The sequence below is a fragment of the Tachysurus vachellii genome, chromosome 15 (assembly GCF_030014155.1).
Source record: "Tachysurus vachellii isolate PV-2020 chromosome 15, HZAU_Pvac_v1, whole genome shotgun sequence".
Taxonomy (NCBI): domain Eukaryota; kingdom Metazoa; phylum Chordata; class Actinopteri; order Siluriformes; family Bagridae; genus Tachysurus; species Tachysurus vachellii.
Genome location: NC_083474.1, coordinates 5,662,360 through 5,675,076, shown reverse-complemented (window position 1 = coordinate 5,675,076; position 12,717 = coordinate 5,662,360). Strand labels below are relative to the sequence as shown.

At 37.8% G+C, this 12,717-nt stretch overlaps 1 protein-coding gene across 1 annotated transcript; it reads left to right on the top strand.

Moving 5' to 3' along the window:
- Positions 1–1,493: 1,493 nt before the first annotated feature.
- tmem120ab (transmembrane protein 120Ab) lies at positions 1,494–11,285 on the top strand. Its single transcript, XM_060888653.1, has 12 exons — positions 1,494–1,720; positions 2,612–2,730; positions 2,883–2,999; positions 3,104–3,163; positions 3,854–3,949; positions 4,870–4,959; positions 5,143–5,208; positions 5,788–5,849; positions 5,929–6,021; positions 7,823–7,887; positions 8,413–8,481; positions 11,033–11,285. Exons 1-12 carry the CDS (start codon positions 1,652–1,654, stop codon positions 11,147–11,149), a joined length of 1,023 nt encoding a protein of 340 aa, XP_060744636.1. The 5' UTR covers positions 1,494–1,651; the 3' UTR covers positions 11,150–11,285.
- The last annotated feature ends 1,432 nt before the right edge of the window (positions 11,286–12,717 follow it).

Here is a 12,717-nt window from a genome sequence, read left to right as displayed (position 1 = left end):
GGCAAGAGTGACATTTCCAACCCCCCAGTAACCCCCCCCCCCAAAAAAAAAGAAAAAAAACAACTGTTTCACCATGATCACTGAGCACATTTTAACCAAATACAAAGTATTTGTTCAATTTCCATTTATCAATGTGTGTGTGTGTGTGTGTGTGTGAGAGAGAGATTATAACTGGTGGTTGTTTATTGTAAGTGGTGGTTGTAAGTGTTTGTTGCCTTTTTGGACTCCTTTATCATTTGTAATGTTGCTCCTATTTAAAACAGTTCAGCTCAAGCCCAGACATTTTTAGGGTCATGATTGAGGACAATGTCCCGTCCAGAGACAAACTGTTTCGTGTTGAGGTTTTGTTCAAACCGACCATCAAAAAAAACCCTCTCTAAGGAATGTTTTTTTTCATTGGTTGTTGCGTTAAATCTTACTCAGTGCTATTTTCTGATTGGCTATTGTGTAGCCTCTTTTTTTGATTGGCTGACAAGTGTCAGGGTCGACTAAGAGCTCCAGGGGAGATGCACTTGATTCCTGCCCGGTTCCATTGAGACAGCTGTGCGGACTGATACATTTTGGGCGCTGTGGCTTATTAAATATGATAAATAGTCAAAAAGATTTTCTGCATGAGAAATACGATGTGTGGCGGGAGAGCGTGACAAAACACCCAAATGCGTGACTGTCACTCTCAATGCGTGACACTTGACAGCCCTGTGTATGTTATTAGCCTACAGAGATCTTGCGGAGACACAACAAGCACAGCCGTAATCTATCAATACTGTAGGTGTTTTAAATGTTAGCTTTCTAGCTATGGGTACTTTATTTATATTGTAAAAGAAAAAAGAAAAAAATATATTACCAAGCAGTTGGTTATGTGTCATGAATTTAAGCCTAATCAGTTAAGTTTGTAAATGTTTTAAACACCAGCTGTCACAGTTGTGCTTGGTTGTTTTTGAATGCTAATAAAAATTCAGCCAGCAAAACAAAACACATTGAATTATTCAGTAATTACTTTAGGACTGATGTTAGAGCGCACAGTGATCAGTTGAGTCAAGAGCAATGGACTCAATGGAGCAATGGAGGCTTGTGGGGTATAATGTATAATGTATTATACATACATTATACATTTATACATACATATATATATATATATATAAAATATAAAACAAATGAAACTGGTATTTCCCTTGTTCCCCACTGATTTATTAGCTGTTCTTTTACTCAGGTTATAATGTGATAGATCATTGTATTGTGCAACCTAAGCTAATGTATTGTATTGCATTGTATTCCCAGAGACTTTAAACCGAGAAAAATATTGATTACGTAAACATAATTGACATTTGATCGTAGACACATAGGTGTAAAACCACACTCTTTAGATGTGAAATTTTAAGCAATTATGTAATAAACTGTATACCTGTAATGTCTTCCAGACATAAGTGTCCCAAAGGTCAGTGGATTTGTAACATTCAAAGTTCATTCCCAGTCATAAACAAAGTCCACACACATCTATCGTATTCAGTGAGGCTTGTTTAGTCAGGACTGTTCTGCTTGGAAATCAGGTTTCAGAAATGATAAATTAACAGTTAATCCTACAATCAACTAATAATCAGATTTCCCTGTTTGTACTTTGCCATTATCTCTATGTCATTTGAAAAAGGCTCAGATGTCTTCCAAACTAACTGCAGTCCTTCAAGAATGGGAGAGTCTAGAAACGGATTTCCAACAACTCCAGGTAGGATTTTATAAGCGATGGGCACAATGACTCACTTTAGTAATCTGACTCTTTTGACGATGATGCAAGATTTGGTACATATGATTCACTAGCATTAAACTAAAAATGTGTCTGTGCTATTGGATCATAATGTTTTATGTTGACAGCTGAGGAGGATACATCCTTTACACACTGAGCTTTCTCATATGTCTTAAATGTGTTTCCTGTGATGTTTTATCATTTGAAATTTCTTCCCATTGCACAATTGACTAGACATTCTACTGGGAATGCATTAAAGAATGAACTATTAAACTATCTGTCTGTCTGTCTGTCTGTCTGTCTGTCTGTCTGCCTGCCTGCCTGTCTGTCTGCCTGCCTGTCAGTCTGTCTGTCTGTCTGTCTATCTATCTATCTATAGATTAAGATTACCAAAGATTACAAGCCAAAATCTGCTTTTTTCCCAATGACTACTTTAAAGATTTGTACTATACTGTATACATTATATATGTATGTATGTATGTATGTATGTGTATATATATATATATGTGTGTGTGTGTGTGTGTGTGTGTGTGTGTGTGTGTGTGTGTGTGTGTGTGTATATATATATATTCTAAATAGAGACTGCGGTTAAGATTCATTTAGATATAATTTAGAGACTAGATACCGATAACCTGAACAGCGTGTGTCAATCATTACAGGACACATATTTTAGTTTATTCCAATGAATCGTTCTTCTAGTACTACTTTCATTTTCTTTACACAAAGCACACGGCACATTTAATTACTGGATTGCGCATGGTTCATCTAAAGAACTTTCTCTGGTTAATAACTACATTAAGTTTTTTAATGAACATAAGGCTTTAAGCCATTAACATACTTGTTAATTAAAACATTTCATTATCTTGCTCTCAGGAGTCACATCAGCTTTACATGCAGAAGCTGGATGAAGTCTCCAAGCTCCAGAACAGCTTTAGTGCCTCTATATCTCGCCAGAGGAAACGCTTAAAGGACATGTCTCGTTCTCTAAAGACGTGAGGAGTGAATTTACTTATCTATCGTTCTATCTTTGTTATTAATTAAGTCACCTGTCTGTGCCAAGTTGTCTGCCATCTTATTCTTACTCTGTCTCATCTTACGTTTTCTTAATTTACACTATAAAGTCATGTTTTTAACCCTGTTACAGAGTCAGTAAGGGATTAACAGAAGAGGAAACAAAAAGTGTGGAAAAAATGAAGGGATGCCTTAAGGAGAGGCCTGCCATTTTCCTTCAGATGGAGACTTTCCTTCCAAAGAAAAATGGGTAATACAATATTACAGGCGAATAGCGTTGCCATGTGCTGGTTTTGGGATTGACATGTTCTCAATATTTAGTGTCTTCTCATATTTGTTTTGTCTTTCCTGAAGGTTATATCTCAGTCTTGTGCTTGGGAACGTGAACGTCAATCTTCTAAGCAAGCAGTCAAAGTAAGGAGTGATATATATTGCGTTCCTGAGCAAAAAAAATATACAAAAAGTAGTACAGGATGTGATGTCATTGTTATAGTTCTTCTGTAAAGCTTGATGTTCCTTAAGGACTTTTCAGAAACATTTTTTCACCTCAGTAACCATTCATGTATTACAGATTGTTTTTTTGTTTTTTTTTGCCTAATTTCTCCAATGTTGTTACCAAATAATAACCAAATTCCAATAGTGCACACACTAGCAAAAATAAATGTACAAAACATTGATATGTATATAAGGTAGTACTCTGTGTTTAAGGGAAATGGTGTCTCAGGCCTCGTTTTGTGTGGAAAGCACTGTTTTTACATCAGGTCCCAGAAATTCAGGATTTTTCCCATTGCAGCATTTTTCAGTTCTGAGGCTTTTTAAGGCACCTGCTGAAGAGATGCTGCTCTAGGAAGGATCTATAAATTATATTTATTTCACCTCTAGGTGGGAGTACTACATTAAATAATGGATCACACAGCATAATTCAACATTATCCAACTACAAACAAAACAATAATGTTTGCTAGTACTGACTTCTTGAGATATATATATATATATATATATATATATATATATATATATATATATATATATATATATATATATATACGTATATATTACGTATTTTGATAATCATTCCATTTTTTTCTTTGTAATTTCATTATAGGAGTGCCTACAAAGATGAATATGAGATTTTTAAGCTATATGTGACTATACTCCTGCTCCTAATGGGGTTCGTCTGTCAGTTTTTAGTCACCTACAGGTAAGACTTATTATTAATGGTGCAACATTCTTACTATCTTGCATATTCTTCCGGAAAAATCTTCGGCGCGTAACTTGTCCCGCAGCTTTTGTCCTAGACCCATGAATGAGGTGTCAAATTGACCGGCTCATTGAGCAGAGGTGTGCTATGACTTTTATAAGCGATCCGAGTACCGGTACTTCTGGTACCGGGTCTCAAAGTGGCCTTTTTTTCCCATAGACTCCCATTATAAAATTTGGAGGTTTATAACTCGGCAAGCTTTCAAACTATCTACACCAAACTCGGCCAGCTCCTTTAGGGTGATACTCTGAACAAACTTTTAAATTGGTGTACCGACTGGCCTTCCGGTTGTGCCGCAGCCCCGCCCCCAAAATATGCAAAATCAAAAAACTTTTTACAACATGGACATGTGACATATCAAAATACTCAGAACAATGAGGGGAACTTCCTCATGTGTAATTTGATGAAGTCACGAGATGTCACGTGATTTCACGTGAAAATAAATAATTTGCACACATGGACATGTGACATATCAAAACACTCAGCACAATGAGGGGAACTGCCTCACGTGTATTCTGGTCACGTCACGTGAGGGGAACTTGCCACGTGCAAGCAAAATTCACATTTTCTTCAGGAAATGTACGTTCTAGTTATTTATACTATACTATTTAAACTTCACTCTAAATTCACCCTGTAGTCTAACAAATCTCAGATTATTAAAACGTTATGAAAGTTAGCATTCAGCTGTTTTCAAACTGAATTAGGATGCTTACCATTATAGTGTGTTTTTATGTAAATTCTAGTGAATATAATTTACGGTGAATAGATGTTTTGCTCGTAAAAAAACAAGTGATTAGACTCCTACAAATCTTTGCAGAATAAAAGGCAGCTTTACTATGTTGTTAATTTGTGTAATATAGATTTGTCGATGCACTGCTGAACTTCCTCTTGGTATGGTACTACTGCACCTTAACAATTCGTGAGAGCATCCTTATCAGCAACGGGTCCAGGTTAGTGAGAGATCCTGGTTTGTTTGGATACTTGCTTGGAAATGCTTTAGCCAAAGCCAGACAAACTGATCTGGTCAAAGGAGAATTCTATTTTTATTTTGTATATTTAAATTCCATAAACTTTTGTATGTTCTGTATATAAGCAATAACCAGGTTATAATGATAACGTGCTTTCCACATCAGGATTAAGGGCTGGTGGGTTTTCCATCACTACATCTCAACCTTTCTATCTGGGGTCATGTTGACTTGGTAAGGGACTTACATAATTTTTAGCACCCAAGCTTAGTGCAATGTATTAAACATTATTGCTTTGCTAAATTCAATTCAATGATATGAGCAAAAACCTTTGAGAAGAACCAGACTATAAAGGGAACGCATCCTCTTCTGGAACTATCTTCTGAACTATTACTCTTCAAGATCTCTATAACATAAGTTCAAATAATACCAATTCCTGAGATGTGCAGGACAGACTTTTATTATTATCCACTGAAGCATGGGTGAGAGCTGTGCGTTAACTAAATTTGGAGAACTTTGTTATACTTGGGCACTTTTCAGTCCAGAATTTTCTTGTTTTTAAATTCCCAAAGCCACATACTGTATAATGCAGCCTTTAAATCCCATGTGACGTTTGGACAGAACAAAAATGTGGATTAGCTACAGCTACCTAAGCATTTGATTGTTCACTGGTCCATAACTCAATAACTTCATTTGTCACATGATCTAAAACTACAAGCCCAGTAAATTTGATTCATTCTCTAATAATTTCCATGTTACACTCGGTATTTGTGGTGGTTCTTAACCATGTTGTTCTGCTTTGTTCTTTCTCAGGCCTGATGGTAAGCTGTATCAAATGTTCAGGAACCAGTTCCTTGCCTACTGCTTCTATCAAAGTATGACCTTTGTTCCAATCTGGGACTTTAATGCTGTTAACAATGATTAGAATTGTTACATGCATCATTGTTTTTGCAGGCTTTGTGCAATTCCTTCAGTACTACTATCAAAGTGGATGTCTTTATAGACTGAAGGCTTTAGGGGAAAGACACAACATGGATTTGACAGTGGGTAAGGAGAGATTTTATGTTACAGTTAGTTTAAAGTTAAAGTTTAAATTCCAGTCTTTATACACACACACACACACACACACACACACTATATACACTCACCGGCCACTTTATTAGGTACACCTGTCCAACTGCTCGTTAACGCAAATTCCTAATCAGCCAATCACATGGCAGCAACTCAATGCATTTAGGCATGTAGACATGGTCAAGACAATCTGCTGCAGTTCAAACCGAGTGTCAGAATGGGGAAGAAAGGTGATTTAAGTGGCTTATAACGTGGCATGGTTGTTGGTGCCAGATGGGCTGGTCTGAGTATTTCAGAAACTGCTGATCTACTGGGTGTACTTGTGTTTTCACACACAACCATCTCTAGGGTTTACAGAGAATGGTCCGCAAAAGAGAAAATATCCAGTGAGAGGCGGTTCTGTGGGCGCAAATGCCTTGTTGATGCCAGAGGTCAGAGGAGAATGGCCAGACTGTTTCGAGCTGATAGAAAAGCAACAGTAACTCAAATAAATACTCGTTACAGCCGAGGTATGTAGAAGAGCATCTCTGAACGCACAACACGTCGAACCTTGAGGCGGATGGGCTACAGCAGCAGAAGACCACACCGGTACTAGTAAGGTGTACCTAATAAAGTGGCCGGTGAGTGTATATATATATATATATATATATATATATATATATATATATATATATATATATATATATATATATATATATATATACACATATATATATATATATATATATATATATATATATATATATATATATATATATATATATATATATATATATATATATTTCCCAGAGAAAGCTATAGTATAGTATGAACAAAAATCTAGCTTATGACTTGAGTCAGAGTCTAAGACTCCAGAATTAACTCAGACTCTAGAGTTGGGAGTGTGGGTTTGACTCAGACTCCTGGTTCTACTCAGACTCTTGAGCAGGGTTCTGAGCTCCACATTTCTGCATTTCTGGACTTGACTCCAGACCAAAGGTGCCAGATTTGACTCAGAGATAAGACACAGGACAGTCCACACCCCTCAAACGTCTTGTGACGTTAGAGCTGGGTTCTAGACTCCAGTCAGACACTAGATTTAAAACTCAGAAACCAGAGATAGGTCTGTTAACCTGACTCAGATTTATCAGCTGGATTTCTGCACTCAAATTTGGACCAAGACCTAGACTACTAGAGCAACCAAGACTCAAGATCTTAAACTATGACTCTTGAGCGAGGTTATGGACTCCACAATAGAGCTGCACTTCTGGGTTTGACTGCTGTATAGGCTTAGGATGCCAGATATGACTCAGAAACTAAGGTTAGGACTGTTGACCTGACTCAAACTCTAGAGCTATGTTTCTAGGCTTAACTTATACCATGAATACTATTGAGACTACGACTCTAGATTTAGGAGTCTGGACTTGTCTCAGGTTCTAGATCTAGAAATTTGGACTTAACACAGACCTTAGAGCTAGAACTCTTGCTCAAGAGCTGGGCATTTATACTTGAGTTTGACCTAGAACAGGTCTGGACCTGCCTCAAAGACGGCTTCCTAGACTTAAGTTAGAACTGAGCTCAGATTTTAAAGCTAAGGTTTGAACTTTACTTGGATTCTAGACTAAACTCATACTCTACATTTAAGACTCCAGATTTAACTCCTGACTCCTGACTCTTCTCGATCTCTAGGGATGGGTAAATTCAATACAAACTCTGGAGATAGAGAAAGAATTAAGTTGTAATCTCATTGAGATGTGAGATTACTCTAATGTGAGTGATACATTTTTCTGCTTTGTAGAAGGATTTCAGTCGTGGATGTGGAGAGGGTTGACCTTTCTCCTGCCCTTTCTATTCTTTGGTCATGTAAGTATGCTTCTCTGTCCCTGATGCCAACAGCAAACAAAATGTCAAGGAAAACCTAATGACTAATATAAAGAACAGATTTAAAATGGAATGAAATAAATCATATTGTCACAACCAGAGAAGGACGGAGACAGACCCGTATGCAGGATAGCTTCAAATGAAAGGGGTTTAATAAATAATGAAGACTAGGACAGAAATGACGATAACTGAAATAATACAAATGACGACACTTAACAACGACTAGACATAACGAAGGGGTAAACGTAACTAATGATTCCGCGCTGCCATTGGCAACGCGGCTCACTTAAATATAAAAGACAATGATGACACAATAAGGATCAAGTGTGACGACAGGGAGGAGCAGACGAAGGTGGGGCCGACACGTGACAAGGAACGACAACAAATGCACATGGCCAAAAAGTCCGGGCTGAGTCCTGACACATATATTGCTCTTATATTTATATTTTTTACACTATGAGGGTAATAAATGTTGAATATGAGTACTATGGGCTGTTTTTTTTTCAGTTCTGGCAGCTTTTCAATGGTATCTCCCTGTTCAGAATGGCTCAACTTCCTGCATGTAAAGAGTGGCAGGTGAGATATTGCAAACCTACAACTTTCATTCATTCTCTACCGCTTATCCGAACTACTTCGGGTCACGGGGAGCCTGTGCCTATCTCAGGCGTCATCGGGCATCAAGGCAGGATACACCCTGGATGGAGTGCCAACCCATCGCAGGGCACACACACACACACACACACACACACTGTCTCATTCACTCACACAAATTACACACTACGGACAATTTTTCCAGAGATGCCAATCAACCTACCATGCATGTCTTTAGACCGGGGGAGGAAACCGGAGACCCCAGGGCAAGGGGAGAACATGCAAACTCCACACACAAGACGGAGCCGGGAATCGAACCCCCAACCCTGGAGGTGTGAGGCGAACATGCTAACCACTAAGCCACCGTGCCCCCAACCTACTTTTCAAACATTATGTATATATGCTTCATTTATTAGGTGCACTAATTTACTTATAACATGAAATATTGTGTAATACTACATATTATACATTCTGATCCACATAAATCTATTCTTAATGTGGGGCATTAATTATGAAAGATTTAGAGCAGCTTTTACATAACTTTTACAACCTTTACTGTACATTTTTATATAAATGCACAGCTGATCAATGGGCTCAGCAGTGAGTAATGTGGTTGGTGGAACTGTGATATAGACTCAATGGCTAAGCTACAATAAAAGAAAAGAAAAGAAAAGAAGCATAGTGTTAATGTTTGGCTTTATAGCATAATAGTATTTATAAAAGTGAGAAAATGTTATCATTCATTACATACCATTTTTAAGTGGATTGGCTACCATAAATTTTCCCCAGTTGTGTGTGTGTGTGTGTGTGTGTGTGTGTGTGTGGCCCTGAGATGAATATATATATTCCTGCCTCAGGCCCAGGATCATTCATCTTCCCTTAATGAATGAATGAATAAATACAATTTTACACAAATAATTATAGGATGTGGCTTAGTGAAGAAAAACTGTGAAGAAAATCTAACCACATGAACTGTAATTAAATTAACTAAACATATTATCTTGCAGTTAATAAGCATGGTTTAACTCTGCATATTGCACCTCCACTGCTTGTTACACTGGCCACAAACGAATGATTCACCTGCCTGTGGTAACATTTCCTGGCATTTTTAATCAGATGATATGACATGGCATGAGTCACGGCACGATTTATAACAGACCAAATAAATGATAAAGAAATTTGGCATCGACTACTTTATCATAGAATACCATTGATTTTTAAAAGGAAATATAGCAAGCACTGTACAGAAACACATTATTTCAAAATGACCCATTCCCCAAGGCACTACAATAGTATAGGACACAACAGATCAAACCTAGAAGCATTTTCAATTTGCTGCATGTGTAATTCCCTACACGATGAATGTATTTATATATATATATATATATATATATATATATATATATATATATATATATATATATATTTTTTTTAACGTCTTTACCACTGTACATTGTTCACACACTCACATTTACAGCATTTAGCAGACACCCTTATCCAGAGTGACTTACATCTGAGCAACTGAGGGTTAAGGGCCTTGCTCAGGGGCCCAGCAGCGGCAGCTTGGTGGACCTGGGGTTCAAACCAATTACCTTCCGATCAGTAGCCCAACACCTTAACCACTGAGCTACCACACACACACACACACACACACACACACACACACACACACACACACACACACACACACACACACACACACACACACACACACACACACACACACACACACACACACACACACACACACACACACACACACACACACACACACACACACACACACACACACACACACAGCATATAAAATCCCTACTTATCATACTGCATCCCTGTACATAAGTCAATTGTACAAAAGTCAACAAAAGTAAACCCCCCCCCCCCCCCCCAATTATATATCTTATTCACAATTTATTGAAAATAGACCCAAGTGCACTTCTGGTTAGATGCTAACTGCATTTCATTGACTTTGTACATGTACTTTAAATAATGACAATAAAGTTGAATCTAATCTAATCTAATCTAATCTAATGTAAAGGTTTCTCGGTTTACAGGTTGTCATAGTACAGTTCCCAAAGTTCTTTGTTTCTCAGTCGTACTTATCTTGTCTGTCTGTTCTGCAGTGTAATGTTTCACCATCTCTTCACCTCTCCTCAACACAACACACAACAACTGATCAGCTTTGTTCAGACCTTCAAGACTGATTAGTATATTCAGGAAAAAAAATACATCTGAGATGATACACCACAACTGATTCTAGTGTTTTATACTGATCGTACATAACAGTAATCCACTACTATCTCAGCCATGAATATTTTTATCAAATTATATTTCTCAAAGTGTGTAAAGGAGAGTAAGTTTTTAGTTACCAGAATGACCAGATTTTTAGTTCTAGATAAAGTTGGATTTTTTTTTTTTCACGAAGACTGTTCATTAAAAAGTGTTTAAATATTAAGTATGATTAATCTATAAACATAAACACCTGATTCAGTCACTTTAAATGAATTTTAAATTTATCCTTCCTCCTTTTCTCCAGGTCTTGGTGTGTGGGATTTGCTTTTTGGTTTTATTTACAGGCAACTTCTTCACTACCCTTGCAGTGGTGCGTCACAAGCTGAAAAACAAGAGCCATGGAAAAAGCAAGAGTTCATAAACTTTATTGACGTCCATAATTTATAATTTCCATAATTTACTGGATTTTTTTTGACTACTTTTACACCATTTTTGACTCAAGAATATTTTAATGATATATAATATGGAAACTTCAAAATAAAAGCTCATTAACTGGTCAATCCTATGTTTTTTCTAGTATGTTTGTTACACTTAGAAAACCATGTCCTACATGGGTGATGTGCAGAGTTGTACACAACTACAGAGGCATAAAGTTGATGAGCCACACAATGAAGCTATTGGAAAGAGTAGTGGAAGCTAGGCTAAGAAAGGAAGTGGATATTCATGCCCGGAAAGAGCACTACTGATGCAATTTTTGCTCTGAGAATGTTAATGGAGAAGTACAGAGATGGTCAGAAGGAGCTACACTGCGTCTTTGTAGATTTAGAGAACGTGTATCACAGGGTGCCGAGAGAGTATGAGGATGTATGAGAGGACTATGACAGCAGTGAGATGTGCTGTAGATCAGACAGAGGAGTTCAAGGTGGAGGTGGGACTACATCAAGGATCGACTTTGAGTCCCTTCTTGTTTGCTACAGTATGGTGATGGACAGGTTGAGAGATGAAGTCAGACAGGATTTTCCATGGACAATGATGTTTTGCGGATGACATTGTGATCTGTAATGAGAGTAGGGAGCAGGTGGAGGAACACCTGGAGAGGTGGAGGGCTGCTTTGGAAAAAAGAGGAATGAAAGTCAGTTGTATTAAGACAGAATATATGTGTATGAACGAGATATAGGGTCATAGAACAATGAGGTCAAGAAGGTGCAGGAGTTTAAGTATTTGGGGTCAACCGTCCAGGAGTGTGGAAAAGAGATGAACAGGTGAGTGCAGGAGGGTTGGAGTGAGTGGAGAAAAGTGTTAGGAGTGTTGTGTGAGAGAAGAGTGTCAGCAAGAATCAAAGGAAAGGTGTAGAAGACAGTAGTGAGAGCAGCTCTGCTGTATGGGTTAGAGACTGTAGCGGTGAGAAAAAGACAAAGGCAGAGATGGAGGTAGCAGAGATGAGGATGTTGAGGTTCTCTTTAGGAGTGACGAGGATGGACAGGATTAGGAACGAGAAAATCAGAGGGACGGCTCAGGTTGAGTTCACCACAAACTCTGAGTTCACCACAGACCCAACACTAATTCCTTTCTGCCAAAGTCTTCAAATGATCACTGATTAAGACCAGACCATACAGCTGACTGACACAACAATGGTTCAGAAGAAGGCATGACAGTCTCCGGGCGGCTCCATCCGCAACAATCACTAGCTGACAATGTAGATTGATCCCTGGCAGGGTGACCAACGGGCAACAAGACTCCAATATGTGGTAAAACGTCTGGTTTGATGAAGTAGCTCCGTAAGAAGAGACGATCAGTCTAGGAACTCGGAACACTGTGAGCTTGGTAGTGGAACATAGTCAAATGCAGACTATCATGCTCTGTAGCAATGATGATGTTACAAAATAAGAAGTTGTTTACCATTTTCTTTTTTTTTCCCTCTCATCCTTCAATTTTCCTTTTTTTTGGTATTATTTGGTAAATAATATTAATTGTAAAATACTTTAATTA

Coding starts and splice junctions, on each gene's coding strand:
- tmem120ab (XM_060888653.1), top strand. CDS start 1,652: ATGTCTTCCAAACTAACTGCAGTCCTTCAAGAATGGGAGAGTCTAGAA. Junction 3,950..4,869: donor CAGTTTTTAGTCACCTACAG/GTAAGACTTATT, acceptor TGTGTAATATAG/ATTTGTCGATGCACTGCTGA. Junction 4,960..5,142: donor CTTATCAGCAACGGGTCCAG/GTTAGTGAGAGA, acceptor TTTCCACATCAG/GATTAAGGGCTGGTGGGTTT.